The 26806-nt window shown below is 36.6% G+C and overlaps 3 protein-coding genes across 3 annotated transcripts; 1 reads left to right on the top strand and 2 right to left on the bottom strand.

Moving 5' to 3' along the window:
* The first annotated feature begins 11913 nt into the window (after positions 1-11913).
* On the top strand, positions 11914-16225 carry LOC103846011 (probable receptor-like serine/threonine-protein kinase At5g57670). The gene is made up of 11 exons (XM_009122936.3): positions 11914-12708; positions 13089-13312; positions 13387-13460; positions 13549-13667; positions 13746-13858; positions 13967-14383; positions 14488-14739; positions 14824-14975; positions 15110-15337; positions 15419-15568; positions 15698-16225. The coding sequence occupies exons 2-11, from the start codon at positions 13135-13137 to the stop codon at positions 15923-15925; spliced, it is 1911 nt and encodes a 636-aa protein (XP_009121184.1). The 5' UTR covers positions 11914-12708; positions 13089-13134; the 3' UTR covers positions 15926-16225.
* Positions 16226-16662: 437 nt separating this feature from the next.
* LOC103846012 (WD-40 repeat-containing protein MSI2) lies at positions 16663-19007 on the bottom strand. The gene is made up of 6 exons (XM_009122937.3): positions 18625-19007; positions 17872-18195; positions 17646-17789; positions 17383-17507; positions 17182-17277; positions 16663-17093 (listed from the first exon to the last, which is right to left on the bottom strand). The coding sequence occupies exons 1-6, from the start codon at positions 18940-18942 to the stop codon at positions 16844-16846; spliced, it is 1257 nt and encodes a 418-aa protein (XP_009121185.1). The 5' UTR covers positions 18943-19007; the 3' UTR covers positions 16663-16843.
* A 4474-nt stretch (positions 19008-23481) lies between these two features.
* LOC103861730 (U-box domain-containing protein 16) lies at positions 23482-25816 on the bottom strand. Its single transcript, XM_009139444.3, has one exon. The coding sequence runs from the start codon at positions 25704-25706 to the stop codon at positions 23682-23684; it is 2025 nt and encodes a 674-aa protein (XP_009137692.1). The 5' UTR covers positions 25707-25816; the 3' UTR covers positions 23482-23681.
* Positions 25817-26806: the final 990 nt, after the last annotated feature.

Genomic DNA, 26806 nt, shown 5'->3' with positions numbered 1-26806 from the left:
CTCCACCTTCTCCGGTGAACAGCCCAGACCCTGTCTTATTCATTCCAGATCGAGAACCTTCCCCGACACTAACTCTACCAGCTGATTTTACAATCTCGGATTCACTCCATGCCCCTATGCATAATATCCCAGAAGAACAGACAACAATAAACCCTTATGATCCTTCATCAACCCAGCCACACAAATTAACCAACCTCGAATATTGTAAGAATATTTATCTTCTCCACATTGACTTTAAGAATGAACTCGAGATAACAATTTTTCTTCTCAGACAACGAGAACCTGAACCTCTTCGACGAAGATCCAGTAACCCCCTCGTAAGTCTTTTATTAATCTGTTAGTTAACCTTGTTATTTTGTCAAAATCAAACCACTAACAAGTTTGTCTCTTACTTTTCCATGAACTCCTTCCAACGAGACGATCAAACAACAGAACCATCTCGAGGTATCTCAATGCACGCTCAAGCAACGACCCCCAGCGTTATGACATGCTTCTCGAACGCGTTACCAGGTAAACTCTTCGTTAGGATATCGGCAGGATTTAGGGTTGTATGAATCTTTAGAACTTTTACCATCCCAAAATAAATAATGTCACGGATGAAATGAATTTTATTTGCAACATGCTTGGTCCTGTCATGATGAACCGAGTTCTTAGCTAAGCAAATAGCACTCTGAAAGTCACAATGTAGCTTAAAGAGCTCTGAGTTAAAACCCAATTCACTGCAAAACTCCCTCAACCATAATCCTTCCTTCGTAGCCTCTGATAATGCCATATACTCAGCCTCTGTTGTTGACAACACCACAACATGCTGAGAGTCACAATGTAGCTTAAAGAACTCTGAGTTAAAACCTAATTCACCGCAAAACTCCCTCAACCATAATCCTTCCATCGTAGCCTCTGATAAGGCCATATACTCAGCCTCTGTTGTTGACAACGCCACAACATGCTGAAGACACGATCTCCAACTAATAGTATTACCTCTCACTTTGAACACATAACCAGTCACTAACCTTCGCTTATCAAGATCTATAGAGTAATCAGAATCTCTGAAGCCTTCAATATCAAAATGTCTTGACTTTGTAAAGGTCAAACACATTTCCTTAGCTCCTTGTAGATACCTCATAACCTACTTCACAGCTTCCCAGTGTTCTCTGCTAGGCTTAGACATAAACTTACTTACCAAACCAATATCAAATGCAAGATCAGGCCTTGATCCAACCATAGCATACATCAAACTTCCAACAGCGCTTGTGTATGGAACTTTATCCATATTCTTAAACTCAATTAGCCACTCTTTATCTAATAAACTCTTGAGCTTGAACTGGGCATTTGAAGGAGTTACTATTGGCTTGTTATACTCCATTCCAAACGTTTTCAAGATATGTCCAATGTATTTACTCTGAGTCAGCTTCAATGTTCCCTTCTTTCTATCTCTTATTATATTCATTTCGAGAATCCTTGAAGCTGCACCAAGATCTTTCATCTCGTATTCAGATTTTAAACTCTCCTTCAAATTTTGAATCTCTTTCTTGTTCTTTGCTACTACATATCATCCACATATGACAATAAATATATTCCTTCTCCTGAACTCAGTTGCTTCATATAGACACACGGATCTTTAACACATCGCTTGAACCCCAAGGTCTTGATGAAAGTATCAAATCTTCGGTTCCATTGTCTGGGTGATTGTTTCAACCCGTAAAGAGATTTTCTTAGGAGACACACTTTTCCTTCTTCTCCCTTCTTTATGAAACCTTAAGGTTGCTCCATATAAATGGTTTTATCAAGTTCTCCGTGTAAGAACACAGTCTTTACATCCATCTGTTCAAGCTCTGTATCAAAATTCACCACATATGACAACATGATTTGTATTGACACATGCTTCACAATTGGAGCGAATATCTCATTGTAGTCTACTCCTTCTACTTGAGTATACCCTTTAGCAACTAAGCGAGATTTGTATTTGGGATCTTCAACTCTAGGAATTTCCTCTTTGATTTTGTAAATCCACTTGCACTCAATGATTCTCTGTTTTAGAGGTGTATCGACTAAATCCCAAGTGTGATTCTTATCCAGAGAACTTTTCTCTTCTTTCATTGAGACGTTACATTTATCCCAATCTTTGCTCTTCAACGCTTCAGCCACAGTCTTAGGTTCATCAACAGAAATGTCAGCCACACTCATCAAAGTTTAAGCAACAAAGTCTCCACTTTCAAAGATAGCAGGAGGTTTAGTCTGTCTTCTGACACGATCACGAGCAAGAAGATAATCACTGAGAGATTCTTCAGCCCCTCCAGATTCCTGCTATGTTCCCTCCTCACTTTCTTCTGATTCCTGAGCTCCACTTTCTCCTGAATTTCCTGAATTCGAAGTAGAACCAACTTCAACTGAAGACACCCTGATACAGTCCTTGAATCAGATCAGCTTTGAAAGTAACCTTCTTGATTTTAGAGCCACTCTCTAGTTCTTTTCCTTTTGACTTCATATAGAGTACATTTTCGTCGAAAACCACATTTCTGCTTATGGTGGATTTGCCTTCATCATCCAACCAAACTCTGTATCCTTTAGTACCCTAAGGATATCCCATGAAGATTCCCTTAATAGCTCTTGGACTCGTTTTGTCTTGAACTGTGTGCACATAAGCAACACATCCAAATATTTTAAGATGATTAAACTCCACCTTGACGCCAGACCATACTTCTTCAGGAATCTTAAATCCAATAGATGCACTAGGAGTCCTGTTGATTAAGTAGACTATTGTCGATGCAGCTTCTGCCCAAAATTTCTTCTCTAAGCCGGCTTCAGCTAGCATACATCTGATCTTGTCTACTATAGTCCTATTCATCCTCTCTGCCACTCCATTTTTCTGTGGAGGATAAGTGGAAGTTCTGTGCCGTTTAATTCCTGCATCCTTACACATCTTTTCCATCTGATTGTTGTAAAATTCCAAACCATTATCAGCTCTGAAACACTTGACTTTCTTTCCTCTTTGTGTTTCCACGAGTTTCTTCCACTCAAGAATGTTCTCATAAACTTCATCTTTGGATCTTAAGAACCTAATCCAAACCTTCTTTGAAAAATCATCAATTAGTGTAAGAAAGTACTTGCAACCAGATAAGCTCTCTGCTTAGACACATAACCCCAGAAATCACTATGAACATACCCAAGAACCTCAGTAGTAGTATGCTTAGCCGTAGAAAACAGTAACTTGTGAGCTTTCCCCAATACACACTCTTTGCAGAAATCCAAAGTATGCACCTCTTTGTCACTCTGGTAACCATTCTTAACTAGAATATCCATGTTCTTTAAGCTCATATGTCCTAGCCTAGAATGCCAAAGGTTTGTCATGTTCACGCCTTGTCGCACTATGTTCACTTCTGCTTTCTCCACAGAGCCATCAAGATAGTAAAGACCATCTTTGTAATTTCCCGAAATAACCTTCTTCCCTCCTTTAAAGAACACAACTTTGTAATTTTATCCAGAATACTTACATCCATTCATTTCAAGTTAACCATACGATATCAAGTTTCTCACCATCGAAGGCATGTACCTTACTTCAGTCAAAACCACAGTAGACTGATCAGGATTAACGATCTTCAGCTTTCCTATTCCTTTCACTTCGCTGACAGTGTTGTTTCCCATTAGTACCTTGCCTCATTCGAACTCCTCTAGATCAAATAAGACTTCTCTGTTCGGTGTGATATGAAACGTACATCCAGAATCGAGAACCCATTCTTCTTTTGTGTCATGTATACTTGCAGATAAAATCATGGGAAACTCCTTTTCCTCCACGACGTTTGCAGAACTAGAAGACCTTTGTTATTTTCTTTCCGGACAATCCCTCTTGAAATGTCCTTCTTTTCCACACACCCAACACTCTCTCGTCTTCTGTTGAAACTTGCCTTTAGATTTAGATATATTGTCTCTACTCTTTGATCTATTTCTCCCATAACTTCCTGGTTTCTTTTCACTCCTCCCTCTAAAAACTACTAACCCTTTAGAGCTTGTCTTGGGCTTCTTACCTAGACCTTTCTCAATAAGTTCAGCTTCTTTGGCATAAGCTGAAGCAGTGACCTCTTTAACCGTTAGAGTTTCTTTACCATTCCCATACTTAAGAGTGTGAACCAGTGAGTCATAATGAGGAGGTAGACTCGTTAGAATCTGAATTGTTTGATCCTCGTCGGACACTTCAATGTTTAGACTTGCTAAATCATCAACCAACTTCAAGAATGTATCAAGATTCTCCTCTATACTTTTACTCTCAATCATCTTGTAGCTCGCAAACAGCTGCTTTAGATATATCCTGTTTGGAAGCGTTTTTGTCTGATAATCTCCCTCAAGAGCTTTCCAAACTCCCATAACTGTAGTTTCTCTCATGACTTTTCTCAGCACAATGTTGGTTAAGCTTGAGAAGATAAGATTTCTCGCACGAGTATCTTTTTCTTTTGCTAGAGGATCTATCTTGACTTCCTTCTCAGTGACAGTATCATCACCATCTTCTTCTTTTGGAATTGTAGCTTCAGTGCTTAAGATGTGTCCCAGTCCCTGCAACTCAAGTTGCATTAACATCTTAAACTTCCACAATCCAAAATCATCAGAACCATCAAAATTCTCCATCTCAAACTTTGTATGTACCGACTTCATTTTCGAGATTCCATAACCAACAAGCCTTCACGCAATACAGATCTAGCCTGCTGAACCACAGATCCAATCGAACCTAGTTCTCTTCACCGAGAACCTGGCTCTGATACCACTTGTTAAGGTATCAGCTAGGTTCGATTCGATCTTAATCAGATTAACTCCTAAGCTTCAAGATCGATTCCTTCGTTTCTTAACTAGTGATCAAGCCATCGAAACTCACAACACAAAGAACAACACGCAATGTTTACCCGGTGTTCACCGCACTTCTCCAATGTGGAGAAGCCGCTATACTCACCGGAGCTAGCTCAGCTAGCAATCCACTAGAATCAGTTTGATTACAAGTGTAGATATTACAACCTGATATCGATCGTGTTTTCTGTGCAGCTATTACAAGTGTATACACGAAGCAGTAACCGGAGAAGAGTACGTCAGCGACTACGACGGAGATGACAGTCTTTCAACCTCCGGATCCTCCGAAGATGAAGGCTCGTAGCTTGAACCAGAGATTGTACGGTGACTTCAAGAGCTGCGATCAACTACTGGATCTTCTCTATTTCAGTCGTCTCAATCTCTTCTGGCGTTCGTTACCTTTCCCTTTCTCTTTCTCTTTGTAAAACTCCTCACTCGCTCTCCTCTGTTTTGGTGAGGAAGACGATGATCATAACGGCTTGTGAGACCGACTCTCTTTTGTAACAACTTTTACTTGCCAGCTCAGCTGAGCTGTAGACCAGATTATTTTTATCACGAACCGGCCCATTACTCGTTCAACAAACTCGTCACAATTTCGAAAGGCCTAAAAACTTAGATCTGATACGACACCGTTCTTCACAATATATATGTAATGAAGAATGATTCTTAATTTTTATTCTTATTTTATCAGAAATATCTAATATGGCCTCCCATGTTGATACACAAATCACGCGATTGCTCCTACTAACTACGATTTTATCATCTCAAGAAAAAAAAAATTCAACGATAATGATTTTATCATTTTAAATTATGATGTTGGATCATGTATTCGAATCTGATATAGGCAACATCCCGTATTTAGCTTAGCCTTGGGGAAGTTTCATTGCACTACATAATCGTTTCATGATCTGAATCCACATAATCGGCGTTGTGTGTGTTCTGAGTTACAGAAGTGCAAACAATACCCATCACTTGACTGTATGTCAATACTCAATACGGTCGAGAATGATCAGATACTATACGGTCTAGAATGATAAATATAAAGGGGTGAATGGTCAAACAAAACTTAACACGTGCCCAAAAAAACTCACTTCAAAACTTTATGATCAGAAACTAGATGAGTAAAGTAATTCTTTTTAAGGGCTAAGATATACTCCACCATTTCTTAGTAATTAGAAGATTGTAAACTAAAAGGCTAACTATTCTTTGTTGTTGACATATATATAAATTATGTAGTGGGTCAAGTAGTAGGTTCGTCTAATATAAATTGATTTTTGGTGTCCATCATAACTAATTTATGTCATCACTGTAATAGGTGGTGTCCATCATAACTAATTTATGTCATCACTGTAATAGGCTATTAGCCCCAGATTCACTTTATCTTGGTAGTCGCCACAGATTGGCACGTTTTAAATAGCTACAACAAATTAGCACCGCAAACTATATTTCTCCTGGACCTACCATATGCTATATTTGAATACGAAGTTAATGTTGTATACCTAGAAAGTGTATTCATTATATTCTTCTTTGATTAATATGTTACAAAATAACGTGCTTACTGCTTAGTAAATTGTCAAATTTCTTCCTTCAAATTTTATTTTGTTGATAAGTAAATTTAAAATTTGAACAACAAATATGTATGTAGAATGATAAATTTAAGATTTTGTGTCACATGATATATACATGGGAAATTGCCAAAAATATCACATTCATAATACCACTTTTCATGTTTACACTAACCATTTTTACAAATTCACTGAGGAAAAAACAAATTTATAACTCTAGAGTAACTAATCTAGATTTAGGGTTTAGAATTGAGGGTAGGATAGAGTTTTTGGAATGTAAAAATTAATATTCGAATAAATATATAAATAAATACTTTATAATTTATAAAAAATTATTTCAAAAAATATTTCAAAAAGAATTTTGGAATTTCAAAAAGAAATTTTGAAAAAGAAAAAAAAATCAACAAAAGAATTCAAAATGAAAAATTTATTTAAAAAAATTAGAATTCAGAAACATAAAAAAAATTATTTTTTATATTTTTTTATTTATTTAAATAATTATTTATCATATATACAGAGTAATGATATAAGAGTTTTTTGCCTTTTATTGAATACTGTATTTTTAAAAATGTCTCTTTATTGATGGTAAACATGAATAATTGTACCAACAAAGTGGAAACATGAAAATTACCCGTACATATTATAAAATATTATGGTTAGGTAATTTTTTTTTTTTTAATCAACTGGTTAGGTAAATTTATATCTAAAAATTTATGTTTTGACAAAAGTTTTAGTTTCTTACACATTTTGATAAGTATAAAGACCAAAATAACATTGGATAAAGTCTAATAATCAAATCACTTCATATCATATATCAGCCTCTCTAATTTTATCCATTTTGAACAGGGTCTTCATCCCGTCGGCGTCGACCAGTCACTTAAACTACATACATTGATAAATATATATATATATATATAAACAATCTTTAGATATGTAAAACTCGTTCATTTCAGTTCCAGTTAAAATTCTTTACCGGCTTGGGATTTAATAGTTACTTCCTCAATTCCTAATTTATGAAATTTATAGTCGGTGATACTACTTTGACACAGAAATACTTTGATACTCGCGCATGTGGTTATGGAAATTCTTCCTATGCGCTAATCTTGTAACTCACCTCCAGGCTCCAGGACCGTGCCTGAAAGTTTTAAGTCCTGAATCCCATTATTTATTTGGCCTCCCAAAACCATGAGAATTTTAAATATTATGGAGAAAGAATCGAACTGTGCATTTGTTTATTTCTAATAAATTACCTACATATCTACGTAATTATCTCGGTTCAAAATTGGACTCTAATAGTAATATAATTTTGAGAAATTACCTAGACTAACTCCTATTCATCTAAAAATTACTAGAATAACTCATATTAAATTTAAATTACTAGACTAAAATGAGGTATAAGCAAATTTACTAAAAGTCCATTACTAACTTGATTAACTACAAAATTGCCACATAAATAAAATAAAAATTAGAAAATATATGTTAAGTTTAAAAAAAAATCGACAAAAAAAAAGAAATAGAAACAAACCTTGGTTTTGACGGGCCTCTCTCTCACGACAACATCGACATAGGACAGGAACAATCTCCGATCAAGAGTCGCTGTCGTCCCTATCCCACTCCGACAACATCTCCTATGTCTTAGCCGCCATCGACAACTCCTCCGATCAAGAGTCGCTGTCGTCCCTATCCCACTCAGACAACATCTCTTACGTCTTAGCCACCATCGACAACTCCTCCATCACAGCTGCCGTCGACAACTCCTCCGTCACAGCCGCCGTCGTCACCTCCTCCTCAAGTCGCCATCGTCTTTCTTTTGTGTAAACCTAAATCCCAATTTCAACTGTAAGTGCTAAATCAATCCAATTCCCAGTAGTTATTACACTTTTTAAACATATATTATTTGATTGAGATGTTTAATTTCGAAAACCCTAAATCCCAATTTCAACATTATTTCACTTTGAAATCTCGAGACTTTTTTCTGTAATTAAAGTTTAGTTATGACAGATTGTTTCATTATTGTTTACTGATTGTGAAAATTTGTAGACTCTAATTCCTAGTTCGTTTAGCACTTGATGAAAATTCAGTTGAACCCATGGTCATAGATACCAAGATTACTCATGATTTTTCTTAAATTGTGAAAAAAAATCCAGTAGCCTTGATTATTCATAACTTTGTTTCTGCTTTTTTTCTCCACAACTTCGATTATGAGACTAGTAAGAAATTTTGCTCCTAGAGAAGAATGTAACTTGTTAAGTGATTTATTTTTCAGGTATGGTTTCTTCTTCAGGTATGAGAAAGTTTCTTCATCGTCTGTATGAGGTTGGGAAAACCCCAGTTCAGAGTAGGAGCATGAACCATAGTTGTTATCTCTCCAACATTCAAACCGTGAGAGAAGAACTTGGAGAAGATGTTTGGTCTGAGTTGAGGAAATCAGCTATTGGAGTTATTGTGAAGCTGAAAGAGCTGCAATATATTTGGTCTGCGAAAGTTGTTCACCATTTCCTTGCCAATCAATTGGCAATTGAGAGCAGTCATGAGATTTGGTCTTTGATAGATTCTATGCCATTACGTTTCTCTTTGTATGAGTTTGGAGAGATTACAGGTTTGAATTATGATCCTTTCGACAAACATGACGTTTGAGATGTGAATCATCAAGAGTTTTGGCTGGAGATGAACGTTCCGACATCAGATGTGTATAACTATTATGCATTGATGAATGTATAATTATGCAGGTTTTACAAAGAATTCAGATGTATCTAAATCATATGTCTGCTAAATCTTATATATATTTGGTTGCTAACTACAGACGCATGTGGATTGAAAATAAAACGTCTATCACTTTAATATGAGACATAAGATGGTTAAATAGTTCTGATTGATTTTGAAAAAGAAAAAAAAAACTAAATGGAATACGAAAGTGAAAATGTAACGAAACACCAAAAGAGTATACCAACAAATGTAGCACCAACCAGAATGAAATTTAATGACCAAATCCTCAAACTAAATCGAATACTCATCACTTAAGTTGATCATGATCCACTTCAAAGAACCACTTTTTTCTTTCATATCTCCACTTTCCACAGACGAGAATGATGTGATCCATGTTTCTTCAAGTAGTAAGGATTGCAACAAGTGATTAAACAACCATGAAAAGGACAACTTGAAAAGGAAGAAAAGAAGGATAAAAGAGACGACAACAACTACAAAAGTTTACCTAATTCTGAGTTTAATTAACCTAAAAATAAACCAAATTCGGAATTAATGTAAACCGGGCCGAAATTGAAATAGGTTTACATAAATCCAGATTTCTGTCAATAAATCTGCTACAACATAAATTTAAAAGTCTTCCAACAATTTTAAATCGGATATATAAATCTTCCGTAAAAAATAAGTCAAACAAAAATAAATAAATCGACCCATGAGAAAATAAGTTGACCACATAAATCTATCACCTCTAACAAATCTGCTACAGCATTCCATCGATATATGCTTAAAATCTATTTTATAATCAAATCGGACAATTAAATCTGCCGTGTGAACAAATCTGTCATTTCCAAGAAAGTCTGGCTCCACTTTAACAGTAAATTTTTATTTCTTGTCAAATTTTATAAATAGATTTATTACTCGATAGATTTAAAAAATAAAAATAAGTCTGTTGTCGAAGGTACTTTGGTAATATATTTTTTTTGTTATAACTGTGTGAAAGGGCAAGTTTGACTTGAAAAATATTCTAATAATTTTGAAAAAACATGAGTCATTCTGGTAATTCTCAGATCAATTAGTGTCATTCTAGTAAATTTCCCATTAATTTTTCAAGGCTCCAAGCGTATGTTTGATTGGCTTGTACTCAGACACAGCCCTGCTCACTTCTAGTCTAATTTTCTTTGCTTGTGGTGGGGTTTCCTTGTCCTCGGTTAGCTTCAAATTCAGTTTTGGTTTAGAAAGTTAGGATCTGCGGCTAGTCTGGCGCCAAATGTACATATTAAGGATCGGTTAACAAAGCGATGTACATGCTTGGTGCAGTTCTAAACTTTCAATGTTTTTTTTCAGAATAGGTAATTATAGACACTTGATTTCGTGAATACTTTCGAATTAGAGGGTGTAGCAGATAAAGCTTATGCTTGTAAAACTGAGGGGCATACGGAAAAAATGAGTCACTGATTTGTTGAGTTCCTTACATCTAGGGCAACGATCATTACATCACATATAATGACGTAATAATTTCCTGATAAAACTACATGCTTTGTTAACAAGTACCATATAAGATAGCACATCTTTTGAAAATCATTAATTTTCCAAACAAAAGCTTGAAACTTCTTAATGCTAGTCTCTGAATATATGACCTGAGCTGTAGTAAATTTCTACTAACCCAATAATCCGACAATGTACATTCCACTTTTTGTAAAATTTTAAAAATAAGTATTTAGATGTATATTCACAACCAATAAAAATGGAACACAAAATAATAAAACTATTCTATCAATGTATCATTTAAAAAAATTATGTTTAGTTCAAAAGAATCGTATTGTATGTTTTTGTGTTTATAAGTTTATATTTGATTTCTTATACAATATATGTTTATAGCGATCGATATATTTTGATTAAAAAAAAGATATCAATATATTAACATAAAATTTTGAATAACATCCAATTATTTTTTACAATATAAAAACTATATTATGCTTTTTCTTAGAACTAACGATTATTTTAATTCTCAAGTTAAAATTAAAAAGTCGTATATTTTCGGAAAATATTAATTATCACTGATCTTATAGACAGGTGATTTTAGTGCTTTATGGTTCAACTATTCAGTTACATACCACTTGAACTCAATATTTTTCAATAGCATGTTATTCAATCAAAAACATATACTTTCGTTCATATATATTCTTGATACACAATCACCATTTAGTCAAATAACACATCATTTTACTAGATATAATAGCAATTGATAAATTCACATAATTTCACAAAAGTGCAGAAGAGTATTTTCGTCAATCCACACAAAATCACCTTATTAGATATGCATGGGCATTTATCCGATACATGAACCCCGTACTCGAATCCGACCCAAAAACTCCAATCAAAATTCAAACCAAAGTACCAAAACATCCCAATAAATATTGTGTTTGGAGAGATTGGATATCCGAACGGTATATCTGAACCGGAATAGATATCTAAAGATAACCGAAAATATGTATACTTAACCTTATATTCCTAGTTTAATTCTCTCACTTTATTCAAAATATTTATATTGATGTTACACATGCCTCAAGATCGGATAATATACATATAATTGCGGATAAAGTAATTTGCTACTCACTTAAAATACATGACAAGCGTCTAGTTTCATGCATTAACAAAAGTTGCATCTAAATTTTCAAAACAATAACCATATTAGCGTCTTTGTATTTTTAAATTTTAATCCTCAAATCTATTAATCTTCCAACCTATTAAAAATTAGAAAATGAGTTAAGTTAAAATTTTAAGTACCAGAAACTTGAATAGTGAAAAAATATTTTTTTATTTCAAAATCTAAATATCCAAACCTGACCCAAATTAAAAATATTCGAGCCTCATATGATATGTAAAAATACTCTAACGGATTCTAGACCCCAATACCTTATCTGAATCCCCCATGTCTATTCTCCGTTCTTTACAAATTTACCACCATAACTAATTACTTTCTTTGTGCTTACAATTAGGTTATCAATCTAATTAACTATATGCTTTATCACTTCAAACAAAACATTTATCTACAAGGAGAAAAAATATAGTAATTTCTTTTCATGTAGCCGTTTCCGTGCATTAAGTAAATGAGGCAGCTTTCAAGGCTTTAAGGCCTTCTTCGCTACGCTCGTAACCCGCAATAGCCGATGGCCACACACATTCACTTGTGACTTGGCCCTTTTAAAATCTCCTCATTTCATGCTTCCTTCCCGCTAAAATTGCCGGCTTCTCCTAACCAACTCATTTATATTCGTATAATAAAAGTATAAATCCAACAACAACCCACACAAAAACCTCATTTGTTTCCTCTTTTTTCCCTTTCTCAATTATTAAAAAACTAAAAATTATAAAAACAGAAGTAAAAACTGAAAAAACAAAATTGGTCCCCTGTCTGCTTTTGGTCACTGGACCTCTCTTTCTTTCTACTCACCGACACTTTCTTCTCACTTCTCTCTTCACCCCTTCCTTCTTCTCCGATCATATCAGTTTTATTATAATTTAAAAATAAAACCAGTCTCCTTTCTTTCCCTTTGAAGAAGTTAAGAGAAGAAATCAGCATTCACCTCAAAAAATCCAGGTTTTAATTGTAAGTTTTTTATAATTCTATTTGGCAAAAGCAGGTATAAATGCTGACTGCACATGACAGCAAAACTATCTTATTTTGACGACCAAATTTAATAATGAATACAGAGGATTTAGGTGTTACTATGTTGTCTGTTAATGCTCATCGTGTATCTTCTTCAAATCCAATTTGATTATTTTTTTTCATCTTTAAATGCCTTTGAATTTTCAAGTGTCACTCTCACTTTCTCTACTCTGGATTTTGTATTTGTTTTTATCTGATAGTAGTTGCAACTTACATTTCTGACTTTTCTATCACTCAACTTCCCTATAAAATTGTATTTAAAGAAAAAGCATTAGGTTTGGGTTTATATTTATTTATGTAAGGCATTGATTCCTCTGTAGTTCGCTTTTTGTATTAGTTCTTTGAACAAAGGAAACAAAAAAAAAAATGGCAGTGGAGAAAAACAACAAAGTGGATAATGTGAATGTGAAGCAGAGAAATATTGTATTGGTTGGAATTAAAATTGATGAGAGTGGCAAAGAGATCTTGAAATGGGCACTTGAAGCAGTTGCAGGAAAACATGGAGAGTGTGTTGTTGTTGTTATTCATGTTTGTTCAACTTTTCGTGAGTTCTTCTTCTCTTTACTAAGCTTTTATATTGGTTTCTGACTTAACTTGTATGATGATGATTTGATACAGATAGTGCCTTGAAAAGCAAGTCAGCGTTGGATCGGTACTTAGAACTTTACACTGAATTCTGCTCAACAAAGAAGGTAGCTTTACATCATTTTCCATGTTTATTTCGCTAAAGATAAATTTTGAGAAATGGGTGACAGAGAGTATATGGGGTTTTGAGAACAGATTGAGCTCAAAGGAGATGTTTTGAAGGGAAACTCAGTTCAAGAGGTTTTAGTTAAAGAGGCAAATAGATACAACGCTATGTCCATTATTGTTGGAGTTAAACATCAAAGAAAACTAAGGTGAGAAAATCTGCATAGCGCAAAATTTTATATATAAAAAAAATGATATTCTCTTACTGATTTCATATAATTTTTTAGCCTAAAAGTAGCTAAAGGCTGCTCAAAAGAGCTTCCTCCAACAACTGATGTTTTGGCCATCCACAGAGGAGATATAATATTTAGACGTTCCAACCGTTCCCAGCCACCTCTTGGTTCGTTGGCTCCCTTTACATCAACTTTGTGAATCTCTATAAGTGATCTATATACCATTCTTTAAACTCAAATCCGTTGACCAGAAATGGGTTTGATTCTTCTTGCAGCTCAAAACATAAGTTCAAGACCAAGTTCTAAACTTTCTGATGGACTTTCAGCCAAAGAACTCAAACTGAAATCCGGAGAATCGATGGTTAAAAACAGAGAGCTGCAGAGAACAAGCCAAGAGAAGAGGAGGGTTTCTGGTAGATCACTTTCTCTTCCATCAGTGGAGGTAGTAGATCAGAAACCAGGTTGGCCATTGCTAAGAACAACCACTTTAGCTCCTCCAGTGGTTCAACATCAGACTCGGAAAATATCAGTTGTCAATTGGGTCATGAGCTTGCCTGAACGGTTTCCACATCATCCCAATCACACTTCTCAACCGAGCTTCTGTGATTCACAACTTAAAGACATACTAAAGGAAATAAATAGATGGTTTAGCTATGATGTTCTTAAGACAGCAACATCAGGTTTCTCTTCAGGTACTAACTAACTCTTGTCTTTTTATTTCTACGTCGCTTTATTTTTTTTTTGTCACTTTATGCTCATCTGATTCTTAGTTTTTTTTTTTTTTAATCTATTACAGAGAATATAATTGGAAAAGGAGGATGTAACGAAGTCTACAAAGGGGTTCTTGAAGATGGGAAAGCAGTGGCGGTGAAGATCTTGAAATCATCTGGAAAAGAAGCAGTGAAGGATTTTGTTCAAGAAGTGAGCATAATCTCTTCTTTGAGTCACCAAAACATCTCTCCTTTAATCGGTGTGTGCGTCCAATATGATGACCTTATCTCTGTTTACAATCTCTCATCCAGAGGAAGTTTGGAGGAGACCCTTCAGGGTTAGCACAAATACTACTCTACTTACTCTCATAACCATCTTTACCCAATAGTATTCAGTATGCATGGTGATTCAATTTCTGCAGGTAAGCATGTATTGGCATGGGAAGAGAGGTTCAAGATAGCAATTGGGTTAGGGGAAGCTCTTGATTATCTTCACAACCAATGTTCTAATCCTGTCATCCACAGAGATGTCAAGTCTTCTAATGTCCTTCTCTCAGATGAGTTAGAACCTCAGGTATTGAGAACTAGTGACTCAGAACATGTAAATATAATATAAATATATTTTTTATCAGAAAAAAAACTTGTAAATATATGTACAACTTCATAAGAAAATTCAACATTTTTCGGATATTTCTTGTGAGAAAATAGCTTTCGGATTTCGGACTCTCGATGTGGGGATCCAAGTCTTGTCTATACACAATACAAAGAGACGTGGTGGGCACGTTTGGATACCTAGCTCCTGAGTACTTTATGTACGGAAAGGTGAGCGACAAAGTTGATGTTTATGCCTTTGGAGTAGTTTTGCTTGAACTCATATCAGGAAGAACTACTATTTCTTCTGATAGCCCAAGAGGACAGGAGAGTTTGGTCATGTGGGTAAGTGTTGGTTTTGGTTACTTGTAGCGTAAGCAAAAACCCTCATTGAGAAACTCTAAAAAGAGATTACTTGGGTTGCAGGCAAAGCCGGTTATAGAAAAAGGTGCTGCAAAAGAGCTCTTGGATCCGAACATTTCATGGACTTTTGATGAGGCTCAGTTTCAGAAAATGGTTCTTGCTGCTAAACATTGTCTTACAAGAGCCGCTACTCATCGTCCCAACATCAGAGAGGTTAACTATACACTATTTGTGCTGTGCATACTTGTAATCCCAAAACTGAAGTGTTGGATCCTCTGTTACATCGGTGAATTGGGCCAAAAACTAACCTTTTGGTCTCTTTTTTTTTTTACATTTATGCAGATACTCAAGCTGCTAAAGGGAGAAGATGAAGTAGAGAAGTGGGTGAAGAAAGTAGGAGAAGATAATGACTGTTTCGACGATGAGGTTTACCCAAATTCGAACAAAGAATTACACTTGAGTCTTGCGATGCTCGACATCGAGGATAATGACTCTGTTTCAGTTGGCAGCTTGGAGAGAAGTAACAATAGCCTATTTTCTTCTTCTCCATCTCAGGAGCTTCAGCCTTGATTAGGGTTTTCTTAATGTTTCGAGTTTGCTTGAGGGTTACGGCATCTCTCAGGATGTCTGCAATCAAATCAAGCTTGATGTCTACTCTGACTTTGGCTTTTGCAACCATTGCCGGAAATGTGTTTTTTTTTTCTTACATAGATGAGAGGAAGAGAATAAGACTTCCAAAATAATGATTAAAGTGTTTTTGATAAATAAATAAAAAGATTAAAATGTTCATTGCACAAGCCATTCTCAAGCTTCTCTTGCAGGTCACATTGTATTCTATCAATACAGTTTAATCTATTCTTGTTTTTTTCTCTTATGTAATTGCATTTCCTTGTTGAATTCAACGACTATGCCCAGTGTTCTTGCCGCTTGGTTTTTGTGCTTTAGTAGCTTCTTTCTATAAGCTCTTATGGTAAGAGGTTGAATATTGCATTTGATAAATCAAGTTTTGATTCTTACTCAAATCAACTCTCAACTGCTGAAAATGGAGCTTTAGGGGGTTTTCCTTGATGCTACATGGAGTGAGATACTGGGCAGTACGGTACTATGCCTAAAAAAAACAAAGATTCTAATGATTCTTGAATCTTATTACCTACTAAAGCACAAAAACCAAGCGGTTTTTCTGATGATTCTTGAACCCAATTACCCAGGTTCTATAGTAACAATACAGTGTAACTCAATTTCACTTTAGTTATGGCGAAGAGCAATCATGTCTATGACGAATATGTTGCAAGCTCAGTTCTGAGATCTAAAGTCTAACTAGTTCAACCCCCTAATTTTATTTTGCAACAGTTATAAGTAAACTACCAAGATCCAAACATGGATACATTAACTAACAGAAATGATTCATGACATAAAACTGTCTTTTAGAAACTGGCTAAAGCAGGATATAGCTTAAAGTAACGGAGCGACCAATTCATTTCTTGATTTTCATGACTGTTGTGTAGTATCTTGTTTGATCTCCTCGTCGTTCTCAGCTTCATCTTCATCTCGATAGATGCTTTCCGCCATTTGCCACACCTGAAGACTGTTGTCTTCTGCTACACTTGCAATGACCCAAGGCTCGTTTTTGTTCCAAGCAAAATCTGAGATCTTAGCCTTGTGGCCTCCGTGAGAGAAGAGCAACTCTGGTGGACCATCTTCTGCATCCAACTCTATCTCAAGCTGTTCTTCTCCAACCCTGTAAACCCCAATTAAAAAAAAAAAAAACTTACTAAACGTCGAATCAATCGTCAGATTAAACTCAACTTTTTTTAAGATTAAGATACCTATTAAGATCCCAGACCATCAGCCTTCTGTCTTCACCGGAAGATGCAAGCACTGTTTCGTGGTTAGGATCCCACTCCACTTGGAAAACCTCTCCCCTGTAATCAAATTTTTTTTATTTTACGGTGCAGTGGTGTTGACATCTGGTTCTAACACAATAAATAGATGGCGTGTGGAATGTAAGAAAATGTAAACGAACATACTCATGGCTGCTCATGACGTGCAAAGGTACATTCAGCTTCCGGAGGTCAAACAAGGCAACAGTTGAGTCTGAGGAAGCTGTGGCTAAAACCCATTCGTTAAACGGATTGAAAGACAGATAGTTCACCTAAGAACACACAATAAAGCATGGTCACATAGTTAGCAGCCTTAGAGACCTCGTGTATACAACATATGTATCTGATATATGAGTTCCGGTAACCATAAATACAGGACATGCAAGCTTTGCTTTAGATATGGTTTCTACCTCTTTCTCGTGAACTTTCACATGGTGTTGCATTTTGTTTGTCCGTGTGTCCCATATCACCAATCTACCATCATCACCCGCAGACCCAAAAAGGTACTCATTCTTCATATGCCACGAAACATCTTCCACAGCACATTCATGTCCCTAAAACCATAACAAGAGCGTAAACTCAGAAGCAGTAACCCTCATCTTCAAGAAACAGTAACACCAGTATTATTCAACTTACCTCATACACAAACATTGCATTCAATTTCTTATCTTGCGGTGTAGCAGAAACATCCCAAAGACAAATCTTCTGATCCTGTGAACCACTCAGGAGATAACCTTCTTTAAAAGGACTCCAAGACAACCCATACCCTTCCTTGTCATGTCCCAAAAGCCTCAGATCAGGATCACAATCACTTGTCTGAGGCTTCGAAGCGTGCTTGGTGAAATCAAACAGAAATACTTCACACCCACTTGTCTTTGCACCCACAAGCGTCGGCCTTTGCGGCATACACCGCGCTCTGTTCACTTCTCCATCAACACGTATCTTCTGCCTAATCTCCACCTGCAACAACAACAACGTTCCAGCACTTTCAGCTATTAATTTCATCGAACACGAGCTATAAAGATCGCCAATAAAGGAGGAACCAAACCATAGGGACAAATCTCTACCAAATTAACACAAGTATGCATTAATGTTATCGTTCTAACACTTTCAGCTAGTAATTTTATCGAACATATGGTGCGCATACAACAAGAGCTACAAACATCGCCAAGAAAGGAGGAAGCTTTAATAGAACACGTGGTGCGCATGAACACGAGGTACAGAGATTACGAAGAAAGAAGGAACATTAGGGACAAATCTCTACCTAATTAGCACAAGAATGCTTTAATCTTATAAACATCACTTTCAGCTAGTCATTTTATCGAACATTTGGTGCGCACACAACACGAGCTACAAAGAGAGCCCCCTAAAGGAGGAAGCTTTATATACCTTAGGGACTATGGGATCTTGATTTGTGCCGCCTAAGCCAGGTTCGGCGTCGGGAGTTGGGATAACGGCGTCGGCGATCATGAGGAAGTCTTGGGCACCACCGGAAGTGTGGGTTCCGAGTATGAGCTTGTGAACGTTGAAGTATGGGTCTGCAGCGTAAGGAGTCGGCGCTGATGGGACCCAATGGACGGTGAGAGAGGGCCATTCCAGAGGGTTGGAGATCATAAGATCGTAGAGGAATGGCGTGTTCTTCTTCCATATAGAGAAATCCTCCTCCACCTGATCCATTCCCTGCTCCTCCTTACCTTCATCTGCCATATCTCTCTCCCTCTCTTGGATCTGTCTGTGTCGAGGGTTTTTTGTGTTCTATTTTTCCCTCCAAATACTCGCAGCGAAACTTGGCGGTATAAAGCACAAATGTGAGTCGTTTTAGCTTTTTACAAATGCACGTTGTGCCGTTTTGTGGTCGCGGCCTCTTCTAGCGTTATAAATTTATGGGCTTACAGGCCCATAGATCAATACTACATGTCACTAATTGGACTCACTCGTTCTTTTACAATTAAAATAAGTATATTTTCTGGTAAATTGCAACTAAATATATATTTTTTTAATAAATGTAAATATTTAAAAAAATAGTTAATATATTAAATACATTATATTTAAAAAAATTATATACACATGAATTATCTACTACCAAACCAAAATGAGAGGATGTTTTCAAATCTCTATTGCTTCATAAGCCGAGACAATTTTTAACAGTTTTGTCAATGATTTTTTAGGAGTTAGTTGAAAAATTGGAGTCTTTCCATGATGTCGATGATTCAGCTCCCTCCAAATCGTGTGTATGGCGGTTTAAAAGACATATCGAGTACATAAATGTTGGTCAGGCTCGATAGAGCCGACTGCTATGATCAAGACAATGGACGACCAGTTGCGTGTATATTTTCTAGGCAGGAACCCCGTGTAAGCTTCTACCAAATCTTTGAGTTGTAAGAACACTAAAAAAATTGATGATTACAGATTTTCATTGTGTGTAAACATAGGACACAACATGGGTTGACACATATCTTCCAATGCACATCCCGATTCATTGTTGAAATCTTATTAAGGATCTCAAGACAACTGATAAAAGCAAATTTTAGTGTTTCTTTAGACCAAATTTTCAGAGCCAAATCACAAGTAAGACGTTCCACCCCTAATCAACCTCCAACCTCCAAGTACATATTTATTTTAAAAAACTAAAACTTTCATTAAACAAGATAGTATATAACAATGATCAAGCATAGTTGTTTTACGAAGAAAAACAAAGAATTAAAAAGAAAAAGTCAGAAATTCTTATTGATTTAGTCTTGAGTTAGTCATATATTGGATGAATCTACTCTTTTAAGGATTGTTTAGAGAGGTTTATAACATGTGTATTATTGCTTTATGTTTGTTAATGTGTGGAGTCATGCAGCTTTTTATTCTCCTCTTGATATTTATACGATTTGTGTTTGGATGACATTGAAGAACATTTTGAAACCTATTTTACTCAAAACCAGGTTTACATAGACCTGGTTCTCAATTAGGTTTATCTATCCTTAGTAACAAGTCATTATTTCATGGGTAAATCTTAGATTATGGTTGAAATATAGTTGGACAAATCCATCTCCTTAGAAGATAGCATTGGTTGAAAAAAGAGTATGACATCCATGGTTGATGTGGAATATATGTGGACTTCCACAAAATATGAAAGATGTGTTTAGGAAACAAAGAATCTCAATTATCACTAAGAGACGAAAAAATCTGCCAAAACAAATGTTTACACTCCTAACTTTATCAATAAGACTAAGCTTAGCATTAAATTTGTGTTAGACTTGTAAGATACATTTTTTGATGCTAAACTTGCGGATTTTCTTTTTCTTTTTAAGTTGGATGATCTTAGTATAGAAATCGGTTTATGAGTGTGGTAAACCTATTTCCACCACATCCAACTTCCAACTCATACTCCATCGTCACTCTCATCATCCTGAACAAGTAAGCATTATGGTGTGAAGATTTGCAACGACATATGTCATGTAATACATAAAATTTATTTCGTCACGTACCAAAATACTTGTTCAACAACAAGTTTCATTATCCAAATATAAATTAATTCAAACGACGTAGAATTTTCATTATTAAACTATGAATAACAACATGTCATTAGATACATATCTCCTAAGTAACATGGTAAGAATCTCAAAAACAAAAAGTTCAGGATGATAGCTTGCCAGCTTTGTAACCCCACTTAGAAGATTAGTTTATTTGGGAGATAAACCTTGCAATCAAGATTTTAATGTGAAGAGTAAGGTTTAAGAAAACGATGAGAAATGATCTTTGTCAGTATATCTCTAAGATAGTTTATTCGAATTGAACTAGTATTATTGACAATGAATATGAATACAAAGAACAAAGCACTAAAATACAGTTCGAAGATAGTAGTTTAGATTTTAAATAACTCAAAAAGCGTTTTTAAAATGATGGTTATTGCTTATCTTTTTTTACTCCTCAGCTGACTCCAGTTACTCTACGTATCAAGGACACACATGTCGTGCCTTACTCCGAATATCGCGGTATGTTGTGCAACTGTTTGACCATGAATAATCGGGTCTTATTCATTATCCATTCATTAGATTTGGGACTCGCTACCTTAAACCGCAAAATAATCTTTTTGATCCAAAAGTTGGATTTTACCGATGGATCTTGTGAATATTTGCCAGTTAGTCTATAGCCTATTTCCACTGAATCTTTATAGGGTCTAATTTCTTTCCTTCCTCCAATTGTTTGCGCTTTAAAAAAAATAGATTATAGAGAGTGTATAGACCGTATTACCAAATTGTCTGACATAGAACTTTATGCATTTGGTGTAGTTGTAACATAACATAACGTGAGAGATTGGGGAGTCTTTTATGGTCTGGCTCGCATTAAAAAACAGACTCTCCACTGGAGTAAGGATGAGAGATTGGGGAGTTGGCAAGGATGTGTTTATTGTGGAGAGAGAAATGAAGATAGAGATCACCTCTACTTCGCCTGCCCCTATACATTTACAGTAGGGATGGACGTTCGGGTACCCGTTCGGGTTCGGATCGGGTATTTTGGATTTTCGGGTATTTCGGTATAGAGGTGTAGAACCCGTTCGGGTATTTTTGTACTTCAGGTCGGGTTCGGGTATTTTTAGTTCGGATTCGGTTATTTCGGATCGGGTTCGGATATTTAGATTTTTAAAAAAAAATTAAAATTTTCATTTCTCAAGTTTCTTGTATTTAAAAATATAACTTTCAGTTAACTAATTTTTTATTTTTAATAGATTGAATGGTTAATAGATTTGGACATAACATTTTAAAACAAAAAAGACATTAATTTAGTTATTTTTTTAAAAATTTTGGATGTATCTTTTTGTTAATTTTTGAAATAAAAAATTTGACATGCATTTTAAGTGAATAACAAATCAATTTTTTCCGTAATTGTATGTATATCATATGAACTTAAAGTATGTGTAGTATCAATATAAATATTTTATATAAAATGAGAGATGTAAACTAGATATATATGGTTAATTATACATATGTTCGGTTATCTTCGGATATCCATTCGGGTTCGGGTATTACCCGTTCGGGTTCGGGTATCCAAACTCTCCTTATTCAATACCCGTTCGGGTATTTTGCTACTTCGATTCGGATTTCGGTTCGGGTTTTTCGGATCGGGTTCGGGTACCACTTCGGATATCGGGTAAAGTGCCCACCCCTATTCACAGTATGGATGAATGTAGCAGAACGTTTGCTTGGCTCAAGGATCACGCCGGATTGGGACGACACCGTCACCTCTCTACTGCAGCCAGGCCAGAACAGGCTTGACATAATCCTTCTCTGATTAGTTTTCAGACTTCCATCTATGTTCTATGGAAAGAAAAAAACTCAAGAAGAAACGAGGGTGCTTGCACGTCGGTAGACATGACCACTCGGGCCATTGGGAAGCTGGTTAAGAACCGTATATCTTCCCTCAAGTACAGAGGAAATCATAAGCTGGAGGGTCTTTTTAGGCGTTGGTTCGAGGTTTACCCCTTCTAAAGTATCTAATTCTTTCATTTTTTTACACTATAGAATAAAGATCCACCATATTGTAAATCCTTTCAACATTTGATCAATAAATTTGAAGTTTCATTAAAAAAACATATGTTAACAGCACGCCAAGGACAGACACTAAACACGTTTTCACTGTGATATTCTTTTCTGACATGTTTTGTGATAGTTGTACGAATTAGTACATTCTAGAACAGCCTTTCATTTGTATTCTTTGTTTGTATTTTTATTGGAGAGTTTCGGCCCAAAATCTACTCTCATAAATTTGTCTAAGTCCCAAAGCTTAGGGACCATATAGAAGACAAATTCAGTATTCTTTGTTTGTATTTTTTGAGAGTTTTGACCCAAAATCTATTCTCATAAATTTGACAAGCCCCAAAAAGATTAGGGGGACCATGTAGAAAACAAATTCAGAGACAAATAATTGTGCGTGCTTTGAAAGATCCAATACGTAAAATCAAAAATAAAAATAAAAATAAAAACAAAAACAGAAGTTTGCTTCTCTAAAAAGAAAGGAAAGATCGTTACCCATTAGCCATCAATTCCTTTTCCAATCATTATCATTCATTTCGGAAACATGCTTGTGTTATTATCTCGTGGAATTGGTCTGTCTTCTGTGTTGTCAAACTTTTGCAAACCTATTCTTTTGTTTTTACTTTTTACACTACACCTGATTCAACGGTATACATTTGTCTTTTCTAACTCCATGCCTTCAAGCTTAATAGAACGGTATATATTATTGACTTCTCGGTCACAACATTTATGTCTGAGAGATAACAATAAGTACATACTAGCAGCATTTTTTGGACCGTGAAAGAAAAAAACAAGAAGAGCAAATCTTTTGTTTATTGTTCTCGAATTGTATTTACAGTTACAACTTAATATTTGTAAAAGAATCATTTTCGAAATTATAAAGGAAACACACAAAAAAACCTTTAAACTTTACAAAGAAGAAAATCATAAAACGGGATTAAAAATTCTACTTGGTGTTGGCACAACGATGCTCTGTGTTTCTGTTGCTGCCGTCTCATATGTATCTCCGGCGGCCCATCGCCTTAAATACCTCATCAACGACGCTGCTTTCCTCCCTCCCCTCGCCGTTCCCGTCCCTATCATCTCCCATATAACCCTTTCAATCCCTGGAATTGTCGCCATCTCCGCCACTAGCTCCGAACCTCCTTTCCGGCACATTGTCACCAGCGTGGCTGCCGCGCTCTCCTTTGTCGTATCCCCTCCTTCCCTCATCATCTCACCCAATTGCCGTATCAACCCGAACGCCGCGGATACTGCCATGAGTCCTCCTTTCCTCACAATCGCCTCAACAACCGACACTGCCTCCTCGGGCAGCTCCCGGAATGCATCTCCCGCGGCTTGTACTACCCCCGCTTCGACGAATCTCCCCACGTTCTCCCTCTCCGCCGCCAGGTTAAGGATCGCCACGAATGCGTCTCTTTTAGAGCTCGTGGGACCCTGTTTCGCTAGGTCGACCAATCCGCTCACCACACGCACTTTTCTCCCAAGTCTTCTTTTGTAAGTCGAGATGCTCGCCAAACTGAACAAAGTCGCGGCGGCGTTTGCCTTAGCCTCCCACGTGGCACCCGAACGCAGAACCTCGATGACGCCGTTTAAAGCTCCGTCAGTTTCCATGATCCTTGTTTTGTTCTGTTCTAATATCGAGAGGTTGAGGATCGCCGTCACTGCGTTTATCTGTAGGCTTGGAGAGTCCGAGCCTAGATAACGTACCAGCTTCGGTATGGCTCCGGCCTCAGCTATACAAGCTCGAGCCACCGAGTCTGACTTAGCCAGAGCTCGGAGCTCAAAAACGACAGCGTTAGGCTCTGCCACACTAATTAGCTTATCGATCAGAAACGAAACCATCATCCTAGTAAACTCCACCGCCTCCGTGCACGGCGTAGAAGATCCAACACCGCCGTCTCCGTAAATCTCAAACGGTATCTTCTGATCGCGACACCACATCACAATCAAGTTCTTTAACGCACTGTTTGGTATGAGGTTAGTATGCTTGAGAACTTGCCCTGTTTTAGGGCAAGTGTTGTGCCCTGATTTGATCCAAAGATCGATGGATTCTCGATCGTACGTTTGCCCCATAGACACCACCACCGGGTCACGCATAAGCTCCAACGTGATCGGACACCGGAAGTCCGCCGGGATATTCGCTTCCGACAACGACTTATGGCGGCGGAAGTCAGGGTGAGGCGACGGCGTCGAAGGACCGTACAAAACGCAGTTTGCGTAACGCACAAGTCCGATGAGGGAAGCGGCTGCGATTCTTGATCTCTCGTCGATCTGATCGTGAGTCTCATCCTCCAGTCTCTGAATCTCTTCTATCAAGCTAGCGGAATCCAGAAGACCTAGATCGTTGAAGATCCCGATCAGCTTCGATTGATCTGGAACGATCTGGTGCTTGATCCCGTCGATTGTATCCGTCACTTTACGACGGAGATCATCGTCGCGAGGATCAACGAACTGGATCGAATCAGAGCATTGCTTCTTTAAAAGAAGGATGAGATCTTCGGCGTCTTCACTGAGGTTGAAGTCGTTGACCGGTAAAATATCGAGAACGGTGGATAGATCGGCGACGAGCTCGTGGAAACTGAAGGAAACGTTTTCGATCTGTAAGAGTAGCCATAGTTTGCTTGACCTTGTGCAGTCTTCGATCAAAGTCTTCATACGTTGCATCACTATGTTCATCTCCTCGAAACAGAGCTGAGCGGATTGCGAGTAAACCATGTGCGATCGAAGAAGCTCATCGAAAACGGCGGCTAGTACCTTCACCTTGCGTATGATGGATTGAGAATTTCGTCTAAGGATGAATCTGAGAGGTTGCATATGAGAAAGCTCTTGCGATGCGAAGAACAGTGATCGGAACAGTTTCGTATCTGATATGTTCGGGGAATCGAGATGTCCGACGACCAAAGGACGCCGTTTTCTCGTCGGAGTCACTTCAAGGGTAACGGCCATGGATGATGAGAAGAGGAGACGATGAGCAGGAGATGAACAGAGGAAGAAGAAGGAAGACGAGACGATGGCCGATATTGAAGCAAATATTTATTTATTTTTAAAAACTTTTCCAACAGACGGCTAATTTTTATATATATTATATATACGTTTTGATGAGTTGTCAGCAATATGAGTTTAAATATTGATTATATATTTTTAACTAATTAAAGGTATATTATGAAAAGTATGGAGAATGAAGATAAGGTCTTCATTTTGATGACATAGGAATGCAACAGTGGGTACATGTTTGTTAGAGTAGAATTGATTTGGTCTTCCTAATACAAATAAATGAGAAAACCATCATTTAAATACTGAACTTTCTTGTTTTTGCCAAAAAAAACACAAACTTATCACTAAACCAAATAAATACCAAACTTAGTTTGACCATGCTAATTTAGTATTACTTTTGGTCAATCTATTTTGTCGTCTATATGACGTTTACTATTAACGGCGAGTGCAACTACATCGTTTTAAAATTAGAAAACAAAATAAAAGCCCCAAATCAAAATACCTTAGAACCCTAATTTAAAATCGATTTTCTCTCATCATTCTTCCAAACCCGAATTCAGCTCTTTTCCTAACGGTTTTATTACAGGTGTCGGTGGTTCCGGTGTCGTTAAAACAACCAGCGACCTTGTTCTGAAAAGCTCATGTGTTGTTCTGTTGGTTCGTAACAGCATGTGCTGTTGTGATCGATATCTAAAACATTATGTGTTATTGTGTTCAGTTTGTAAGATCTTATGTACTGTTGTGTTTTGAAAATTATCGTGTGCTTTATTAATTCTAGTAGTTTTCTTTTAACAAAAGAATCTAGTATCAAGCAGACTCATCTTTATTCATGTTCCCGTTATGGTGGTCAAATCGGTGATGTTATATTATACAAATCAAAGAACTTTTTTTCTTAATAATTACCATAAGAAGACCAATTTGAAAAAAGAAAAAAAATTTTGAGCCACAGCTAATAGATTGCAACTTCCATCACTTGAACAAGAAACAGAGTTTGAGCCATAGCTAATAGCTTGCAACTTCCATCACTTGAACAAGAAACATAGTTTGAGCAA

This window comes from Brassica rapa, chromosome A07 (genome assembly GCF_000309985.2).
Source record: "Brassica rapa cultivar Chiifu-401-42 chromosome A07, CAAS_Brap_v3.01, whole genome shotgun sequence".
Taxonomy (NCBI): Eukaryota; Viridiplantae; Streptophyta; class Magnoliopsida; order Brassicales; family Brassicaceae; genus Brassica; species Brassica rapa.
Note: the sequence above shows the minus strand (reverse complement) of the source record. Positions and strands in the feature narration are given on the sequence as shown.

Excerpts from the sequence above, each read along its gene's own strand:
- LOC103846011 (XM_009122936.3), top strand. The coding sequence starts at position 13,135 with ATGGCAGTGGAGAAAAACAACAAAGTGGATAATGTGAATGTGAAGCAG. Across the intron at positions 13,461-13,548 it reads AATTCTGCTCAACAAAGAAG|ATTGAGCTCAAAGGAGATGT; the intron begins GTAGCTTTACAT and ends TTTTGAGAACAG. Across the intron at positions 15,569-15,697 it reads ATCGTCCCAACATCAGAGAG|ATACTCAAGCTGCTAAAGGG; the intron begins GTTAACTATACA and ends ACATTTATGCAG.
- LOC103846012 (XM_009122937.3), bottom strand. The coding sequence starts at position 18,942 with ATGGCAGATGAAGGTAAGGAGGAGCAGGGAATGGATCAGGTGGAGGAG. Across the intron at positions 18,196-18,624 it reads AAGATCCCATAGTCCCTAAG|GTGGAGATTAGGCAGAAGAT; the intron begins GTATATAAAGCT and ends TTGTTGTTGCAG. Across the intron at positions 17,278-17,382 it reads CACGTCATGAGCAGCCATGA|GGGAGAGGTTTTCCAAGTGG; the intron begins GTATGTTCGTTT and ends ATTTGATTACAG.
- LOC103861730 (XM_009139444.3), bottom strand. The coding sequence starts at position 25,706 with ATGGCCGTTACCCTTGAAGTGACTCCGACGAGAAAACGGCGTCCTTTG.